Here is a 21,874-nt window from a genome sequence, read left to right as displayed (position 1 = left end):
GATGGCGACACACAACCCAAATTAAAACTGACGTTACTTAACATTAGCGTCATTGTATTCATTTTCTCCACATTTGTAAACAAATGAAAACTTAGGTGACAGATTTTGTGAATAGCACCACTTCCTGGTGACAACACCTGTGGCAATCATGTGAGAACTGACCCACTCAACAGTAACTGAAGAAGTTACACACTTGGCAAATCAGAATAAAAAACTGAATGAGGAACGTGGCTGACAAATGAATCATCGTGTTTGGTACGACTTATAACACTGACATTTTAATGTTTACCATACAAAATAAATCCAAATTAATTTTTGAGAGGAAAAAAAAAGCACCATGAATTACAGGACATTTTGGTGACATCTCAGGTGAACTGTGAAGAGTGAATACTAATTACAGCATGCACCAGCTATGAGATCAGAATGCACTCTTACCTTCTCATTCTAACACAATGCAGGAATTGTAACAAGGACAAATGACAGAAAAAATATGAGGTAGATGTTAGGGAGTGGAAAATCATTCACTTTCAGAGAGCTCAAAATAAGTAGATCATGAACATGAGGGGTGGCACTTCAGGCATAGTTTTTGCTGTATCGAGAGAAAACGGCTGCAAGTGAAATAGAAAAAAAGCAAATAGACAGCAAAGGAAAGCGATAAAACAGTGACGCACTTCAGTAAAAATTTTAGGTGCTAGCGTACTCCTACAATGTATGACTTGAGGGCCAGAAATTCACTTGGCCACTTTTATTTTGTAGTGCAGAAGTGGTTATAGGCACACAGGATTAATATCTCTTTGCTTTAATGGCTCGCCTGGTGAATCATTGCTGCTGTCATTTTTGTGTTGGGAGCTGTTAATCCAATGTGCAGACATCCAGTTTTCTTCTACCATCAGACACATTTTTATCTCGCACGTGACCTACATATTGCTTCAAGTGCAGGTTTAGGCTGTGCTGAGCTTTGCCATTAACTTGCTCACATGGGTGCCTACTTAATCTTAAACTGAGAGATGAAAATGCGAACACAAGGAGAGTCTCGAGTCTGACACTTTAACTATGACATAAGCTTACTTTGCTAAATTCATCAAATACAGGCACTAAATACTGCCATTAGCAGAGGTAGTCACAGGACCAACTTTATCTGTGAAGAGTAGACCGCACAGAAGCACCCTCGCAATGTGTTAGGACTGTAGCATTTAAATATTTTTACTAGAGAGATGCCTATTGATCGGGCCCGATCACATAATTTTCAAAGTATCGGAATCGGCAAAAAAATATCGGACATGCCTTTTTTTAATATATTAATGTTTTTTAATGAAATCGTTTTCTAATTGTATTTAACGTTACAGACATAATATGTTATACTCATCCAGAGTCGTTAGTTTGGGCTTAAGGTAGGGTTATCAAATTTATCCCGATAACGGCGGTAATTAATTTTTTAAAAAATGTATCACGTTATAATATTTAACGCAATTACTGCATGCGCTGCACTACCCACTCACACATTGTCGCGCTTAATCTGGAATGGTGCCGTTTTACAGATTAAATAAAGCCTGTATGTAAGACACGTTAGCCACGCATCGACAGTGGTCATAATCAATATAAAATTAGTCCTCCGAAGGGCTAACGTTACGTGAGCGAGTGACAGTAACGTTATATTTATTAGCGCTGAGAAGTCTACTGGTTAAAGATGGCGGCTGTTTGCTAACGCTGCCCAGACGCGGCCGAGTCTGTCATTTCGCATCTAGTTCTACATGCATGCGATATCTATGAGACGCATCGGACACTACCTGCTACCACACTAGCATCATGCGGGCGTAGTTTTTAGCAACGTTGGCGTAGTTTGTAGTGGCAGTTGGCTGCAGTAACGTTTTTTTTTTTTTTAATTGCTTCTTCCTCTACGTACGTCAGCGCGTTGTCCACGTTAAAAGTAGTCCGAGCAAAACGTGATGCTTAGAGCTGGCAAAATTAAACGATTCCTCGAGGTGAATAAAATTACTCTGATCAGTTTTTAAACTCGAGTTGCTCGAGTATTCGTTTCAGCTCTACTTACATTATTATTTTTTTTATTTTTTTAAGAGCTAAAAAGTAACAAAATAATTCAGAAATACAATGGTATTGCCAAAAGAAACAAAAATATATATGTTTTATACTCTGCACCACTCCCGGAAAAAGAGGAGGAGGAAGTACTGTAAGGAGTACAGAATACTGTAACATGTTTGGAACTTTTGTTCAAATAAAAATGTTTTAATCCGTCAAATGTTTTTTTAAAAAACTTTTTTCCCGGTATCATATCGGGACTCTGTATTGGCAGATTTTTTAAATCAGATGACTCAGATTCAGGTGCAAAAATATGCCATCGGGACATCTCTACTTGTGATGCATCACCGGATACTTTAATGATAAATGTAACAACTTCAAGGTTTTCCAATAAACATTATGCCGAAAGTAAGAAAAGAAATTAGTAAGTTATGGAAAAGTGCCTATATTGCGCCTCTATATTAATTGTTGAAATCAAAATAATGCAAATATCAGTGTTTTGGATCATGTGCAAAGTGCCAATAAGGCACTGCCATATCACATATGGCCCACACAGTGCGTCTGGCTAAAAATAACAACAAAGGCACACAGCTTCAGTACCGTGAATGAGGTATGTCATGAGTTTATAATTCGTTATTTTTAAAATCATTTATTGTTCACATAATTTTTGCATGCAATCGTTTGCTCACATAACAAATCCCAAGCATCTTGGTATGGAGAAATCTAAAGGTCAATAAGCATAACTGCTGTACTAAACTGTGATGTCGATATTATCCGTTATCATTTTAAAATGCTTTCATCGGCTGATATTATAACTAATAATTATGGGAAAAAGTTTTAATCCGTCAAGTTCACAGAATTTTTAATGCTTCAAACATATAGTTTAAAGGTTTTTAAATCCTGAATTTTTACAAAATCCATTTAAGGACTTTTAATGCTTTTTAAAGACCCGCATAAACCCTGTTATTATTCTCCCACTAGACACTAATTTATTTCACATTAATACACAATGAATGCATGCGAGGTGCATTTATTGTTTTGTTCACTTGGGGTCGCCATCCTCACATTCCACTAGGATTTGTGACAGAGTGTGTATGTATTTAAAAGGTGGAGCTTCGCCTACTAAGTGACGCATGTGGCAAAGGTTGATGGTGTACAGTTGGCTGGCTGTCCAGTGAGTCGGTACTAGCAGCTTGTATAAATGTGCTTATTACGGCATGAGTTTCTTGCCTTTTGATCGATTGAGTGAATCGGCGGCTGTGTGTGTCTTTGACCACATGTAAGGCATTACGTTTCTAATAGTGATGGTAGGCCATTTTGAACTAGCTCACGTTAATATGTTGCATTACCTTGTGTTAGTGATCAAAATTGTGCTATTATTTTTGACCCCACACATGTCAAACTCGCGGCTCGGGGGCAAGATCCAGGCCACTATTGACCGTATTGGCCCGAATATAAGAGTGTTTTTTGCATTGAAATAAGACTGAAAAGGTGGGGGTCGTCTTATATTCGCGGTCTAGACGTTATACCCATTCACGACGCTAGATGGCGCCAGATATCATTGAAGCGAAGTTCTGTCATGACAGATCTCAGCTACTCTCAAGTTTTTCCAGTTTGCATTATTTTAATGCAATGTTTTTCCTTATTCAGATTTGTTTCAAGACTACCGTTACAGTTAGACTTCACTTTGATGGTTAATGCAGTTATTGCAATTTTGTTGTTTTAAAACAATAGATTTTACAGTTTCATTTTACATTTCAAAAACCAGAAGCCATTAATTTACGAATGTGATTGCACTTTAGTTTACATATTTAAATGTTCAGATATTAAGATTTGAATGAGGCAAAATAACATGCTTTTTCTCTCAAATATATTGTTTTAATCATTTGTTTCAGATGTGCTGTAATTATTTTCTGTATAAAAAATAATTTGGTGTTCAAAAAGTCTTTTTTCAAACTTGAGTCTTGAAAAAGAGGGGGTCGTCTTATAATTGGGGCTGTCTTCTATTCGGGCCAATACGGTAATTATGTGTGGCCCGCGAACGTAAATCATGTACATCAACTTCATGTTCATCGCTAAAATAAAATTTCAATAAAATTTCTGCCTTCCTCAATGAAAGATCAAAGGGTCCCGAAATAAGAGATTTACTTTTTTAGTTACACCCTTTTTGTTTTAGCACACTCTCAATAAATTAAAAAAAAAGACAAAGCATACAAGCAGAATCATAGAGCAAATCTGTCTTAGTAAATATATCACAACCTCAACAGACTGAGTTTGTACCTTTCTGAAGTGAGACAGCATGTCAGGACTTCTCTCACACATCTCAGTAAGGAGGACAACGGATGTATGGAGAACACCTGGGGGATAAACAAATTGGAGGTCATTACGCTGACAAGGAGGGTGGAGGAGAGGTACAAGAGTTGAGAGGGAGTGTATTGGTGTTTTATGCAGCTGTAAAGGAATGTAATAAAAGTTCTGTGTGATGGCTAATTGGAGATGGGTATGAAGGTTCATCATAGCCAGCAGCCATAACAGCGCACAGCTATTTTAATAGCTCGACAAGGCTAGTACAAGTTATTGTGGCAGCAGTTCCAATCCATTCTAAACATCAGCTTTAGAATTGTAAGCTAATTTGATCATTTACAAATAGGAATGCACATTATACAGTTGGGGTGTCATATGGAATTTATATGAATGAGTGCAAATGAACGAGAGAATGGATATAATAGGTGTATTGTTCCTGTCCAATGAAGTGAATCTCCACAAAGCAACTTTAATTAGATTCCGTGCTGGCCTGCCTGTCTGGTTAAAATATTAAGCCGAACAAATAATGACAAAAGGTTTTGCAAGGCTGTGTTTTTAGTCTCTACTCACTACTAGAGCAGGGTTTCAAACACGTGTTTCCGCATGAGAACACACCTCTCCTAATCGCTCCACATTATACACAAGCAAAGATGTGCTGAAGAAGAAAGCCATTCATTTGCTAAATGCACCAAGAGTCAAAAACTTTCTAGCATAAGGGTCATTTCAAGGGACATTTTGCCTTTAAAATGATTGGGAAAAATAAGCCTTCACTTCTCTGGTTTTGTGTTACATATTCAACAATAATAGATAATAAACTATAATGTAAACCGTATGTTCGCAACCATAGGGCGCACCGTATTAAAAGGTTCATTTTCGGGTGATATTTTTGTATTTAAACACACACACACACACACATACACACAAAAAGGGCGCACCGCATTATTGGCCGTATGAACCATACGCTAGCATGCACGCTCGCATGGGTTCCCTTCCTAATGTTGTTTAGCCTAACGGACACACTCAAACTTTATAGCAGGGGTCTCCAAACCGGTCCTCGAGGGCTGCTGTGGGTCCTGGTTTTTGTTCATACCGATCAAGCACAGACCTTTTAACCAATGTGGTTTGTACTAAAACAAGCAGCACCTGACTGCAATCAACTGATTACACTTATAAAACACCAGATTGGTGAAAAGGTGTGGTGTTGTTCTGTTGGGAGTGAACCCATTGCGGCCCTATGTGGAATAATAATAATAATAATATAGGGCTGTCAAAATTATCGCGTTAACGGGCGGTAATTAATTTTTTAAATTAATCGCGTTAAAATATTTGACGCAATTAACGCACATGTCCCGCTCAGACAGTATTCTGCCTTTTGGTAAGTTTTACAGCAAGGCTTTTTGTGCTGTCTAACTGCGAACTTTTGTGGTCGCTTTGCGACATGGGTTAGTGTTTTCTTGCCAGTTCAATATGGCTGTACGACGTCTCGGGCTGACGCCTACGTTGTAATGTTGTGCTTATATGATCCTTGGACAAGATTTGTCCGTAAGTATGGTTGTTGTAAAGAATGTACATATTATGTTAGTAAGCGAAATGTTATATTTTTTGTATGAGACGCTTTTTGATTAGTGAACCTGTATAGCGTGCTAAGCTAACGTTGTTGCTAATGCAATGCTTGTGTACTTTTTTTGTAGTTTTACGACGGTCTAAAGAGGACAATGGTTTGAGACCATTTTATTAATAAATCAGATGAAAAAGGAAGACGTCTGATTATTAAGGCGTCGTAGTGAGGACAGCATAGACCGATTTAAATGACAGTAGAGTGAAATGCCCACTACAGTCCTTATGTACCGTATGTTGAATATATATATCCATCTTGTGTCTTATCTTTCCATTCCAACAATTTATTTTACAGAATATATATATATATAATTTACAAAAAAATATGGCATATTTTATAGATGGTTTGAATTGCGATTAATTGCGATTAATTACGATTAATTAATTTTTAAGCTGTAATTAACTCGATTAAAATTTTTAATCGTTTGACAGCCCTATAATAATACATTTTATTTATATAGTTTGGAGACCACTGCTTTGTAGGTACTGGGGTCACACCCCCGATCACACGTAACTTTCTCCCTTTAAGGTTCTCATGCCGCTCTCTTAGCATTATGTCAATAGTAGACGCTCACTATGTCCATCTATCTTTTACTGCTAATCAAGAAGACAAACTTATATTAATAAGAAAAAAATCTCATTCTGACCATATGCTTGATAGTTTTGGATGACGTAGAGAGTGACATTCAATGAAGGCCAACTAAGAGAAAAACGGCATTTTAGGGGGCACTACAGACTTACACTGGTACCGCTACCTACGTATTTAATTCATTCCAGGACCTGGTTTGTAAGTCGAAATGGTCGTATGTCGAGCAGGATTTTCCCATAAGAATACATTAGAATTTCATTAATTTGTTCCACAGCCAAAAAAACCCTACACTAAATCCTTAATAAATACTGCAGGTACAATTACAAATAACAATTACACATAACAAAACAAAAAGTTATATATATACAAATAATAATAATAATCATGTCACGAATCGGGTTCTAATGTGGTGGATGTGTTTTGTATGCTGTTCCTGACTGCACCGTGTGACTGATGACAGACAGAGAGGTGCGTTACAGTGGGAAGCTTTTACTTTTTCTTTTAAAGTTCTGTTGTTGTTAGCGTCGGCTTAGGCGGACAGTAGCGGTGTCGCGTTGCACAAGTTCAAAAATGATTATAAAACTGACAAAGCTGGCGACTTCCTTGTAGATATTACAATAATAATAATGAGAGTCGTCCTCGAGATTGTACACATATTGCGGCCATTTTGTCAAGCCAATCGATTGACGCGCACACCATGCTCATAATTTCCTTCCTCATTTCAATGGTAACATCACCCTTTTCCTTTTTTTACCGCCTGCACCAACCTTCTTGGGACCCATGTTGATTTCACGCAAAAGAAAATCTGCCTTGCATCCGTCTTGCGGGAAAACAATGAAATTGCGATGGTGTCATAAATCGTAGTATTTCGAGCATGTCTCAAAAGTTTTAGCCGGATTTTAAAAGTATGTCGAAGTACCACTGTACCTGACATTTTAAAAAAATATTTTAAAGCATTCTTTTCTCTCAGTTTTTTTTCGAGTTGATCTCAGGAAAAGTAAGTGTACTCAACAGCATGTTTTAGTATTTCATAAGAGGATTATTTAAAGGGCAGTGTGAAAAATTTCCTACAATTCTGGTATGACCCACAAATAGAATGTTCTGGGGGAAAAAATGATAATAATTAATCATTTTTACTGATCTGAGCCGAACATGACATAACAATTATGTGTATATTTGACTTATTGACGATATTGAATTTTTATTTTTGCTCGTTTATCTTACTGTACCCCGTGAAGGACATGCATCATAAAGGACAGCGCAGCACAGTGAGTGTCAGGGAAAAGGATGACTTGCGCAGTGATGAAGGGCAAGCATGAAACGCATCCTGACAAACGGTTTGCACTTACCATGGTTCTTCTCGCTCAGCAGGTTTTTTGTGGCTGGAAGGAACATTTCCATGAGTTCAGGAACCTTTCTGATGACGTGAACTGCACATAGCGCCGCCTGTCAGAAAAACAAATATTTAGACACAGGGGCAGATTTTTTTTTTTTTTAAACAGAAAAAACAAATACTCTTTTGAGGCTCTTCACTCATTTGCTGCCCTTTTTGGCACTAGACATCTAATACATTTGGACTCTGAGGGCTGGCCGTCCAGTCTATCATCGTCAATGGTACTGAATGAGTTAAAAACAGCATTTTATGTTTACTTGGGTGATCTTTGTCATGTTTGTAATTCATTGTTGCCAATGGCAGCAAATGTGTTAATGATAAATGTTCTCCTATTTTTATATTCTCTTTATTTAATTAAAAAACAAGAGAAAAAAAATATTTTTAAAACTTTTTTAAAGGAAAAAACGGTACATATATATTTTTTTATCTCTTAATGTTTTGAGGATGTTTACTTGTTTAAATTTAATTTTTCATAAATAAAACAAATATGCATATAATTAAATATTCTCTTTTTATTTATGTATTTATTTATTTAAATTGTATTTAACGGAAAAAAATGGAGGAAAAACATTACTCTATTTTTTTTATTTTTATTTTTTTTTTTTTTACAAAAATAAAAAGGGGAGGGGAAAAAACTAGGCAAAAACTTAATTGGTGATTAGTCGATTATCCAAAGAATCCTTTGTGGCAGCTCTATTGTCTAGACTGCATTTATTTTAATTAGATGCACCTCAGTTCTTCTGTCACAAAATTTACCTTTTTTCTCAAGTAAGAGTTGGATGTTTTGAGCAGCTTCTCGACCTCCCCCGCAAGGTCACGGCACATTTCTGAGGAGCCCATACAGCCCAAAGTGCACAACGCCAGTCCCTGGACGTACTGTGTGCTGTGATTCAAATCGCTGAAAGAAAACGGAGATTATTTACTGTTATTTTTGAATTATGAGGCACACCTGTTTATGAACCGCACACACACAATTTTACAAGAAAACAGTATTTGCACTGGACAACACACTGCAGGCGTCCACATTGTATTATTGGATATTTACAACAAAAGGCTTGCAGCTCATTAGCCCATAAAAATCTATGAATAAGATGCATTGTATTATAAATTGCAGGGTTCAACGTAGGAAGAAAAAGGTGCGGCTCATAGTTAAAAAATTACAGTACATGCCCAATTCAGAGTGCATCATTCATCAAAACAGGTACATGAAAACAAATAAAAGGTCGGTAAGATTCGGAACGCTACGGACACATTTTATGAGAAGCTTACTTCTTAATGCAATTCGTCATTAATAGATGCACGTCCTGCCTCTCGTCCAAGAGCAGCATCGCGCCCAAATAACCTATTCGCTTGTCAGTAAACTTTTGGGATGCAATCAGCTTCAGGCACTCAAGCTAGAAGAAAAAAATCCCACAAAATTAGGAGATTTTACCAATTGTCCATCACGTTATTAGTAACTTACCTGCCCAAAGTGCGCCGGGTAGCCCAACATGTGCATATAAAGGAGCTTAGCCACATTTCTGCAACGATATGTGTTGTCTTCTTCTCGAAAAGATGAGCGGATAGCAGCACATTCTTTCTGGATCATTTCGCGCTCCTCCGCTTGGGTCCGCGCTGTCCGGATAGTTCGGATCAGCTCCCGCAATCTGATCGGAGCTGGCATTCTCTGGAACAGACACGGCAAAAAAAGGTTGGTCTACGAAAAGGAGGAACTCCAAAAGGAGGTTCTCTCTGAAATGCTATCAGAGTAGTTAAAATGTTACACTCACTCTGCCATCATACACTTGTCTTTCCCATCCTCCCATTTGTATGTTGATCGCCATCAATGGCAGCCAATGAGTTGTGATCTATTATTTGTACAACTCAACTGACTTTTTGGACTATAATATTAACCTCACTATAGCTGTACCCACCATATTTGGCAAGAAAACTGTTTTTATTCATATATATATAGGCATCAGTGGAGTAAAAGCTGCAGGTGTCCACATTGTTGTTATGGAATATTTACATCAAAAGACATACAGCTGATTAGCCTGTAAAAATCCATGAATTAATCAGACTAGACTATAAACCGCCAGGTTTTAATAAAGCGGGGGAGAAAAGCAGATGCTTATGAACCGAAAATTACGATAGAATAGGCCAAAACAAAATGTCAAAGCCAGTTTAGAGAGCCACAGTTCTTAACTCTGAATGGTGACCAAGTCTTTACAAAAGGGGTCTTCGTGTAGTTTTAAGCTGTGTTGGTGATCGCCAGCCCCTGCCACGAACTGTTTTAATGAAAAATTCCTCGTGGGTGCAGAACAAGAGTGCATTCTTATCGCTTACATTCTTTTAACTTTTACTCTCTGTCGATGTAATTAATGTCACACTCACAGGTGCAGTCCTGTCAAATTGTAAGTCATTCAGCACCACTGTCAGCATTAGGCATCTCAGAAGGAGGACAGGAAAGATTAGGTATGACAGGGCAGGGTAAATGTGATATTTTAACTAATTGGTTGCCACTGACAGCGATAGACATTCAATCCGTTTTGGCTGTGAGGGTTGGCAGCGATTATTCACACGGCTTTGCCAGCTCCTACGTTAAGATGAACAAAGCAGCATTTTGCATGCTCATGAAGCAATCGGATGGAGTTCTGTCCTTCATTCAAAAATTGTGATTTGAATAGTTTGAATATTTAATATTTTAATGCCACTATCAGATGGACACCTATATCACAATCTCATTTTTCCCCCACGAATCGATATAATTGGCCTGTCCAAATGCCAATCTGCTTTTTGACACATTAATAACAAATCTTAAGTCCCGAAAATAGCTTTAGAGTTTTAAAAAAACAATGTCAACTCCAAAAGTAAATTATTAATTTTATTATTGTTAAAAATACCGGTACTCATACCGGTTTGAGATGTGAGGATTAAACTCATTGGCAGTGCGATTTGAAAGAAGCATGGAAATTGCTGACCAATAAAACACACTTATGTTTCAAACGCTTTGCTTTACTGTCAATTTTTTTGTTGTAATAACGTAACTGCGATAAATTTGATCATAACTTGCAATGTTTAAATGTATAAAGAAACAACCAAAAGCAATCAGGTTACAGATTCCTGAATGACCTGACAGATTACAAAACATTGCCCGACAAGTTCCTTTCCAAGGGGATGATACTTGAGCAATATGTTTTGTTTCTATGTAGTAAGTACATTAATAATGTACTATTCAGTGGAAATATTCACCACAACACTCATCACATACTCAGTACACAATATTCATTTTCAACAATCACACTGATTCCATTTGAGAGGAGCTGTAATCAGACAAACTATTCTAGCATCTTCCAATTCTGTATCATGTAAGAGGTACGGAACAGGCATCATAATGAGGTAAACCGCCAACAACGTAGATATGCAGGTCGTTTGGGAATAGAATGTATGTACTGAGAAATGCTCCAAACAAGCTTTTCCCCTCGTGAGATTTCTTGCACTACATTTTCTTTCAGGGCTCGACACCAAGAAACAACAAGCTTGCCAAAGCTTCCCTTTACCACTGGGAGAAGTCAACCTGCTGCGTACTGCACTACAAGCATCAACAACAGATTAAACAGGCTTTGAAAATCACGTTCTTGAATGTCGCAGTGAATTATTAAACCGACTACATTTGTGGTGTAAAAAGATGTCAAAGCAATTTCAAAAAGTCTTTTACCATGGTACAATTCTTTTTTTTTCTTCTGTAAATTTATATATGTATTCGTAAAATGTATTTTAATTTAAATAATATAAAAATGTCAGAGAAATGACATCGATCGCGTGGTTTTCATTTCAGTTCTGCCAACTTAAACCAGGGTTGCAATGAAATATGGCTGCAACTAATGAATATTTTTATAATCGATTAATTGAACAATAAATAAATGATTAATCAGATAAATGTCACTTTTTTCAATTACCTTGACAATTTAACTTGACGTTGTTTTATGCATGTTATAAGTAACCATGAAGAATGGATGATTATTTCCATTAAAAATAATACTTTATTACAGCTACATGACTTAACTGTAGTCTACAATTTTACTGTTTTCAGTACATAAAACCTGTTATTAATAAGGGTTCTGAGTATAAAACAAAAAAGATTTCTCAGTCCACAAATGAGACAAAAAAAACTTTGTTCAAATTAAAAAAAAAAATGCTGATGATTGATATTATCTTGTGGGCAAAGCGCTGATATAAATTGTGTCAATGACTTTATCAAACAGTAGTTCCTAAATACAATCCGATTTCAAAGCACTCTCTCTTGTATGACAATTTAGTTTGAATGGGAGCTTGTGTTGAAAGGAGACTAAACTGTAATATGAATGGGTTTATGTGTGTGGTTTCTATATAAAAAGAAATGAGACCAATTTACTATCTAACATTTACTCAAATACAAACGGACACTTCAGACACTGACTAGCATATTCGCTAACTAGACTAGCGCTCTATGCCAAGTAGTAACATCTCATCAACAAAGAATACAAACAATACAATAGCGTACCGCACGAATTCTATTTTTAGACAGTGACGTCGCCATCGTAACGCGGAAGTGGGACACGCCCTCGCATACAATCCATGTTATTTCTGCTTGTTTTCTCCGGTAATCTTTCAAAAATGAACATGCCGATCAAACATTGCTTCTATGGAACTTGTGGAAACGACGCTAGACATTACGACATATGAGGGATGTTTTCTTCCTTACGTTTCCCAAAACCAAAAACTAGGAGGAAAAAATATGAAGAATGGATCAACTTGCGCGGACGTCCAAAAGACCAGTTTAACGCCAGCAAGGTGAAGCCATTCACATTTCATATGCAGTAAACATTTTTTGGGGGGCCATGGTCCTACAGAGGACGAAGAGGTAAGCCATTTTGATATTTTCACTTATTTTTTAGCGTGGCGTTTTGCCGTGCACCGTGCCCCGTTCATAAGAAAGACAGGGCATATGGTGGTAAAGGATAGATTGTTGAAACAGGAGAATGTCATTGTCAGCGGTGTAAGGCAATGGACACAAGAAAAAAGGTGTTGATAAAAAGCTAACTCTGGATCAGATCGGCTCTTTTTCCCATCTATTTCAGCTCCGGACACTCAAGCCATCTCTTTAACTGAACATTTGTATGTTCTTCCATATCTTTACCAGTTAATTTGGCACCAGGGATATCATTTTCGGACAGAATTGGCAAGTTTAGCTCAGTAAACATCTCGTTCGTACACGAGTTCCATGCATTTACTATTAGGGACAAACGGGAGGTTGACTATTTGCAACAATTGCTAACGTCATGAATATTAATAAGCAAAAGTGACATTTTGCTTGCGGTACGCCATTGGCTTCATCTACTCACCTCTGACGGAGCCACACTGGATCTCTCGACACTTTGTAAAGTTATTAACTCAGCAACCCAACCTGAGTGTAGCAGACTAGCAGTGAACTCTCCCTTGTATTAATCACAGCTGTGCTCACCTCACATAAAACACAAACAAGGACCCAAACAGGAATGCTCATAGCAATTTAGTTGTCTCAGCCTTATACAGGGAGTAGGATACTAGGACAGTGTACTGCCTGAATGGCGAAATATGCTCACCTTTCTGTAATTAAACAAGGACTCCGCATATTAGCAGCCACTCTCGATAGGGCGTCGTGCAAAATACAAGCACGCTATTGTTAAACTAGGACCTCTCCAACAGTGTCAAATAAAAATAAATCTTCCTCTTATCAGAACACCTAAGAGTTGACCTGGTGTCAATAGCTAATTAGTGGATGTTTGTTCCCAGTGTCAGAAAACATAACAGAATTAAAAGGAGCCGCGATTGAGGTTGGGGGAAAAAAAAAAAAACTGAACTTGTCCAAAGGATTTGACAAAGCGGGGACATCTGACAGAAATACAGGGTGTTTAGATTAGATATACTAAATTTTGAAATCACCTTTTCATGAAAACTAGGAACCCCAATGTTGCTCCACAGTTCAGGTGAGTCTGTATGCAGTTGACCAAGTGTGTGCTGTTTTTTTTGTTCGTTTTTTTTTCATATTGTGTTGGAGGCTGTTACAGACTTTAGATTATATTATGGAGGTGGGCTAAAGTGTAAAGTTAGCTTTCTAATAGTGCTGGTCTCAGGTAAATTAATTCAATTCTCAACGCATCTCAATAAAACATTGCCAAAATAAACTGGAGGATATTATGGTTTCTACAACACACTTAAACCCGATCACAGGAAGTTCTCAGGTTTTTGTAGCAACATGAAAGGAGCTGACCCCCCCCAAAAAACACCAAGAATTCTTAAGATTTAGTCTCGTGTCTGGTAAATTGGTCTGTGTGTGCGTGTGATTTTTTCTGTTGTTGAGGCAATAAAAATCCTGGTCAAAACAAGCATATTTGGACACCACATTTTGGATCATGTAGGCCAGAATATTAACAACTGGTTTCGAAGTATGGCTGACATGAACCAGGGTTAGGGTTAAATTGCCCCTATAAATTAAATTAAGTTAAATTGCCCCTATATGGGCAATTTAAGTGCCAGCTATATAGCCACTTTGTTAAAAAAAACATGGCTTTGCAATAATATTGCATTGCACAAAAAGTGTGCTTTAAACAAACAAAAAAAAAACTTAAAATATTTGTTGTCAGCTAACGAAAATTACAAAAGCACAAGTGTTTGCATCAATGCAACCAGATTTTTGTTGACAAGTGTTATTGATACCGTTCAGCATTATTCTGCATAACAGCATCATTTTTTTGTTTTTTTTGGTATATAACGTGACAGTCAATATACTTTTTTTTTTTAAACAACAAATATGAAGAGTGTCCAAGATTAAAAAAATAAAAATAAACTTTTAAACTATATTTCAATAATATGTACTGCTTTTCCTTTTACTTCAAATTGAATATCAGTTCCGAATACCTCCTGGACGAGCAATAATCTGCCCTGGAAAAACATCTGTCAAATCTCTGTTGATAACGGTTGTCATTAGGCCTGCACAATATATCGTTTAAATATCGCCACCGCGATGTGAGCACGTACAATAGTCCTATCGCAGGATGTGCGATTATTATTATTTTTTTAAACACGTAAACTTTTGGTTTGCTTCATAAAGGCAGTAAGTGTGCCAAGACATGGCTTCTTGTATCCATTTTATGTACAGCAATCTTCATCATTCACAGAAAAACTCCCTTAGCCTGGATTAAACGGTATTATATGTATACAATCATATATCGCGGTTTTGCAATTTTTTGCACTTTCAGTTCTTAAATAGTTCCTTTAAAGTAATATGTACAATAAAAGCAAATTCATGCAACTTAAATCTATAATGCAACAATAAAAGAAATTACAGAAACTAAGATAACATTTATTAATTGTTTAAAGAATATAAAAAATAAAAGAATACAAAGATAAATAAGAAAAACAAAGGGGAAACTAAGGAAAAATCTAATAAAATACTTAATCTAATTCACTCATTAAAAAAAAAAAAAAAAAAAAAAAAAAACAGCTATTCAAGTCATTCAATGAAAATTCTTCTAGTTGTGAAATTGCACTAAATATCGCAATATATCTCAAACCCCCAAAAAGTCGCAATATAAGTTTATTTCCAATATCGCTCAGCCCTAGTTGTCATGTACTTAATCCTTTTTTCGTGGTGTATTAATGAATAGATTATGAAGAGATTTTGGGGCATTTGAAGTGTTTTGGGGTAGCGACCACTTGTCATATTGCTCCTTGGCGATCTTAGTATTTTTTGAGGTGGTGTTAAAAGTTTGAAAAGCACTGGAAGGCTTGCATCAATTTTTTATCCATGTATAATTGCAACACTGCTTTCTAAAACACAAATGACACCTACACATTCCAGTTAGCAACGAGCTAACACGAGTAGCATTTCAAGTTGCCACTGGCGGAATTACGTTCCCCTCACCTTGAGTGACATTAAACAATGACGCCAAGGTTGGATCCCAAAACATTTCTTAATTGAACAGAAAGGCGATCTTGTTGAGAAAAATACACCTGAACCTGTCCACAGTATATGATGCGGTTTTAGGCCTTCTTTTGGATTAAGAAACCAGCGAGTACCTGCTCACTCGTTTTCGTTCAATACATGCAAGACGTCTCCACATTCAAATGTAAGGTTTATTACGTTAGCCGGGTAAAATTGAACTTGCAATACGGTGTTGTCACGACGATTAAGGCTCCGAGTGGCGTAGTATGAATGGTTGTGTACCTAACTTAGCTTCTGACAGGCACAACCCCGGTGCACTGAGGACTGGAGCACTTCCTATGCAGCGCCACAGTGACTTGTCAAGGTAAATACGAAACAAAACACCGACTGATTGGATCAAATAGTACCATTTTCACACGTCTACTAATAGGAGTTGGCTTGCGATAAACTTACCAGCCGTGGTGATGCCAGAAAGTAAGTGGAATCGTCTCTATTAGCAATGGAGGGAGGAACACACTCGACATGCAAAATGGTGGCTACTCCAGCCTCAGCACATCTACCGCAGGCGGAGGGTTACGATGACATGTCCCAGAAGGTTTTGAGGCGAGGTTTGCCCAAGTTTAGCAGCGTACAGTAGCGGCAGCGTTCATCGGAAGGCTACATAGAATTGTTGCATTGTTTTTCTTCCGATACTCGCACCGGACACCCCGATGATCGCTGGATAACATGGGTAATGTATTGATTGCATCAGTATTGTTTGACCGCGTTAATTGGAATGTGCGCTGTGATATCTGTCTGCATCGTTATTGTAAAGAGCTAGCTTGTTGTTAGCGAATCGCTAACGTCAATTCGCTGCTTTTGCAAAGGAAACCAAAAAGAAAATATTGTTTTCATCTTTTTTTCCGTGTGATGATCGTGCGTATGGCTTGATAACGAATGGACATGTTCCCGTGGTATGTTTTTTGTTGACGTGGATTAGTTTTTGTTTAAGTCCTCCTCTCCTTCCCTGCGGAAGAACATCACTTTTCTAGTGCATGTGGTGATGCGGTCCTTTTACTCGTGGCATTCAGTGATGACGACTAGTGTAATGTTATGGCACTGGGTGTGTGGTGGCGTATCACGCCATCTAGCGGAAAATTCTGGAACTGCAAAGTAGTGTGGCGCTACAGTTGTAACAATTCAAACTTTTTTTATGTACCCCGCAAAATTTTGTCCTCCTATGAGTAGCCCTACATTCATATGTCTCGACCATCCTCCAAAAATAGAGATTAAATGAAACTGTACATTTACAAGTTAAATCGATACCAATTTTTCATATTTTCATGTTCCCTCAGAAAACAGATTTTTATTTAGTCCACAAATTCGCATTTAAGGCATATTTAATGCAAACGTGTTTCTTAAATGACGTTCTGTGTATTTGTAGTCGATTAAATTGCTAGCGCGACATAGCTCCAGTGCTAACACTTCCGCGTTTAATGTACGCCCAAAATGCACTGCGGTGGGCTTTACGTGACGGATCAGCTGAGCTTGCGCGTCGCCGCAGTGAGCACGCGCCCGTCGGCCGCGAGCACGCGCCCGCCAGGGGCTCTTCATCGCAGCGGCTCGGTTGATCAGTCGGTGTTTTAAACTGAACCAGTCCATTGGATATGCGGTTTGCAATCACGGCCGCAACAATGTGAGGCTGTATAGCCTATAGATTCTTTTTATGATAGTAATTTTTATTACCAAGATTGTTTTACCTCTTTGGATCGACGCTTTGGAAACACAAATCATTTACCAACTGGACCGGTGTGGAGGAACGTCCTGAGGGTTCGGAAGGGTCTCCATATCCTTTTTTTTTTTTTTTTTTTTTTTTTTTTTTTGCTTCCGCTGGGAGTAGATCTAATATGTCAAGGCGAAAACAGACCAACCCCTTCAAAGTTGACTGTAGGTATTTCAGGTATTGTGTGCAACTACAATACGTGTTTTTGTTTTATTTCCACTCTTTAGCAAGCTCTGGTTTAGTCTTGGCTATTTCAATTTGTCTGAATTACATATACTAAGAATTACTGGTTTGCGAGCAAAATAATGGAAAATGGTCTTTAAATTTGGCAATTGAGGTGTGATGTCTGCAGAAGCTTGCTATACTATAGATAATGTATTCCATGGAGCTCAGCTCAGCGACACTGTATGCTGCTGCATAATTCATAACATCGACTAAGTCGTAGTTCTTTTTCAACTTTTTTTGGTTTTAATTATTTTTTTAGGGCTGTCAAAATTATCGTGTTAACGGGCGTTAATTAATTTTTTTAAATTAATCACGTTAAAATATTTGACGCAATTAACGCAGATGCCCCGCTCAGACAGATTTAAATGACAGTACAGTGAAACGCTCACTAGTTGTGTTTTATGGAGTTTTGCTGCCCTCTGCTGGCGCTTGGGTGCGACTGATTTTATAGGCTTCAGCACCCATGAGCATTGTGTAAGTAATTATTGACATAAAAAATGGCGGGCTACTAGTTTATTTTTTGATTGAAAATTTTACAAATTTTATTAAAACGAAAACATTAAGAGGGGTTTTAATATAAAATTTCTATAACTTGTACTAACATTTTTCTTTTAAAAACTACAAGTCTTTCTATCCATGGATCGCTTTAACAGAATGTTAATAATGTTAATGCCATCTTGTTGATTTATTGTTATAATAAACAAATACAGTCCTTATGTACCGTATGTTGAATGTATATATCCATCTTGTGTCTTATCTTTCCATTCCAACAATAATTTACAGAAAAATATGGCATATTTTATAGTTGGTTTGAATTGCGATTAATTACGATTAATTAATTTTTAAACTGTAATTAACTCGATTAAAAATTTTAATCGTTTGTCTGCCCTATTATTTTTACGTTAGGACTGTTGTTTGCTTATATAGTTGCAATTGATCACCAGTCATGGGTGTACCCCTCCTTTAATTCTCAGATGGATCAGGGCTGAACAGTTGGGGTGTGACAAAATATCGAAATTGTGACATATCGTGATACTTTGTATCCCAAAAGGTTATCGATATGCTCCTGCCAAGAATTGAGATATCTTTTTAAAAAGGTGTCAGTCTTTTTAAAAAAAAAAGAATAAAAGGACCAACTAGTTGCTACCAAAATCTTCCACCATAATAGTGTCTCAGGTACTTCTAAGGCTGCCATTGACAGGTGCTCGACGCCCAATCCATTCCATTTAGACTGGGAACATTCGTTCATTCAAAATAGGGCTGCGGCTATCGATGATTTTAGTAGCCGATTAATCGATTACCTATTTATTTCGAATAATCGCAAAATCGGATAAGGAACAGAAAAAATTAAAATACCTGAGCCTCACACGGTGTATATATAAAAAAAGAAGATCTATGTAGAACAAAAGAACAATTGACTAACTTACATAGCAAAATTCTGCTAGCTTAAATGCTATAAAATGCTAACTTTTTTTACAATGCTCTTAACAAATGGCTCAGACAATTATTCCCACAAAAAATGGCTGAATATAACTTTAAAGTTAATTACAAATGCATTAAAAAAATCATTAGCTCAAACAAAAACTTAGACTTGGTTTAAGACTTGTGGCCTATACTACGAAGCCGGTTTTCTGGCTTAGCAGGGTAACTTCGAGAGTAACTTTATCACGTGCGACGTAAGTTCGCGGCTATGCGAGACTACGAAAGGTGGATATGTTGGAACCGAGAAGTGTTGCCATGGCAACACACGCCACACGCCAAACCTGGTCGTGTCAGAGTTAGATCTTGCTTAACATCAGGATTCCAATTAACCACGCTCTATTTAAACAGCACTCCTCCGCGGACGTGTCCTCCTGACAATGACAGCGTACTTGGACGACCCATACGACATTGGCGCGCGGATTGTGAGGGGCTCTCTCCGGAGGGCACGGGTATTTCGGGACCGCCAGAATCCGCTGGCGTACCCGGATGATGTTCTCCATGAAAGATATAGATTTTCAGCTGAGGGAATTCTTTACCTGTGCCAACTGATCTAGGCAGACGTCACTAATGTAACCCGCCGAGTCAGGCCCTCACAACCGCGCAGATTGTGTGTGCCTGTCCGTGTGCTCTTTCGCCAGGGACAATATATGTATTCCATCGGTGATGCTGAATATCTGCGTAAGAACACTGTATGCCGTGCGATTCGGAGTGGGGTATGGAAACGCTTCAAATTAATGCATTTATAATAATCATAGAAATATGTAGACTATTTAAACATTGAGAAAACTTGCGTTTTTTTCTGCCAACTCGAGGAGATTAAATTAAATGTCAAATCCACTGATAGGACAGACGCACAAATATAAAAGATATACATATTTATTAAATATGCATCTTACAGTCTTGTTTAACTGTGAAAAATCGTTACAAAAGACGGGCTTTTATTTACGCAACAACGCATGGCATCCCCGCATTTCCTTCTTCTCCTGAGTCCTCACAAATATAACATAATTTTTTTGGGGGGGGGTTGTCGGGCTCGGGCCTGCAAATCAAGTTTATTGATCGGACTCGGGTCGAGTCGGGCTGGATTTTTTAGGCCCAAACTAAAAAAAAAACATACGTATTCGTACAGTCAAGGGGACTAAACATACAATCATCCTGTTTCGTGTGGTGATGCGTGACAATTATTTCTTACTGTTAATGTACCAAATCTTATTTTATTGTCCTGACAGCAGGCTTTATTTCTTTTCATGGACATAAGTAAACTGGCATATTGACGCATTCACAAATCACACGATCTGTAAATTCGCTGTCAACAGACCCGTTGCACTCTACTCGCCGAAGCGGTGTTGGATTTCGCGGTGAGGGTGGATTTTAATTCCTCATAATTCCGCATGATCATCGCGCATTCCTCCTCCGTGAAGTAAGGTGCCCGTGCCATCGTCACAAGTAGTGTTTGACTCTGGTCACCGCCCCCTTTTATGTGAACGCGCAGTAACGCTGACTGGGTTGACACAGGTTCGACTAATCAACCTCATAATCAGCGTCGTAGTACCGATTGACCACAAACTAGACAACCAGGTTTTGTCAACTCCGGTTACCCGATGGTAAACTGGATTACTTCTGGGGAGGTTGAACTCGGTTCGTAGTATAGGCCACTGGTCTTAACAGGGAGCAGATGGATTCAGCCATGTGAAATGAGGTAGACTAGAGGGCCGTGTATCCACCCAATGAAAATAAATGCAAACACTTTCAAAACAAACCATTACGATGCCACTTTAACAAAGCGAATACTCGAAGCAGCGAAATTTAATTTGAATCTTTTTTTCTAATCGAATTCTCGAGTTAATCGATTAATCGTTGCAGCACTAATTCGACACTAGAGCATTTACAGTCATTCCGTCCGATTTTTCAGGGCATTTACAGGTCAGTTGCTGTTCATTTACAGGTCATTTGCTGTTGAGTTTGAGTCACTACCTTATCATTTGGGTGATTCCCAGGTCACTTCCTGTTCTGTAACTCAAACAGGAAGTGACCCATAAAATACCCCCTAATCAACAGGAAGTAACTGAAAATCAACAGGTAAATGACCTTAAATGGCCCAAAATTACATCATTGCCTGGCATTTGCTGCCAATGACTGCTATAGACGTTCAATCCGTTTGAAGTAGGAGGGATGGCAGCGAATGAACGAAGCTGCCACCCTCCCAGTTCAAATGGATTGGATGTCTCCTAGTGATAAACTCTTTCCAATTCACAGCAGAAGCTTGTTTTTCTGTTTATTAGTTGTTTTATAGAATATCCTAGAATGATTTCCTGACCAATGTATCGATAATCGTTGTATCGCCATATCGTCAGATCATCATTATCGTGAGCTTTGTATCGCAAATCGTATCGTATCGTGAGGTAACGAGTTTCCCTCTCCTAGTGTAGAAAATGGGTGGATGCATGTGTTTGGTTTGGAGATTTCAAATTGTACAGTGAGGAGAACAAGTATTTGATACACTGCCAATGGGTTTTCCCA

General features: G+C 37.9%; 2 protein-coding genes across 6 annotated transcripts in view; one reads left to right on the top strand and one right to left on the bottom strand.

Moving 5' to 3' along the window:
• Positions 1 to 16,808, bottom strand: part of ap1g1 (adaptor related protein complex 1 subunit gamma 1) — a 39,391-nt gene extending 22,583 nt beyond the window's left edge. Inside the window, exons 1-6 of one of the 2 annotated variants that reach the window (XM_057852019.1) lie at positions 16,339 to 16,808; positions 9,403 to 9,606; positions 9,210 to 9,334; positions 8,697 to 8,838; positions 7,897 to 7,993; positions 4,318 to 4,394 (exon numbers count right to left, since the gene is read on the bottom strand). In XM_057852019.1, the coding sequence (XP_057708002.1) occupies positions 4,318 to 4,394; positions 7,897 to 7,993; positions 8,697 to 8,838; positions 9,210 to 9,334; positions 9,403 to 9,603 (642 nt within the window). In that variant the 5' untranslated portion in view covers positions 9,604 to 9,606; positions 16,339 to 16,808. The remainder of the gene's footprint in view (positions 1 to 4,317; positions 4,395 to 7,896; positions 7,994 to 8,696; positions 8,839 to 9,209; positions 9,335 to 9,402; positions 9,607 to 16,338) is intronic. The other variant, XM_057851925.1, reaches the window with a different exon arrangement.
• Positions 16,481 to 21,874, top strand: part of znf821 (zinc finger protein 821) — a 31,227-nt gene continuing 25,833 nt past the window's right edge. For 2 of the 4 annotated variants that reach the window (XM_057852209.1, XM_057852139.1), the window contains exon 1: positions 17,504 to 17,811. In XM_057852209.1, the coding sequence (XP_057708192.1) occupies positions 17,772 to 17,811 (40 nt within the window). In that variant the 5' untranslated portion in view covers positions 17,504 to 17,771. Of the gene's footprint in view, positions 16,616 to 17,503; positions 17,812 to 21,874 lie in introns of those variants that run through there. The other 2 variants (XM_057852288.1, XM_057852361.1) reach the window with 2 other exon arrangements.

The sequence above is a fragment of the Corythoichthys intestinalis genome, chromosome 1 (genome assembly GCF_030265065.1).
Source record: "Corythoichthys intestinalis isolate RoL2023-P3 chromosome 1, ASM3026506v1, whole genome shotgun sequence".
NCBI lineage: Eukaryota > Metazoa > Chordata > Actinopteri > Syngnathiformes > Syngnathidae > Corythoichthys > Corythoichthys intestinalis.
This window is presented reverse-complemented; position numbering and strand designations above follow the sequence as displayed.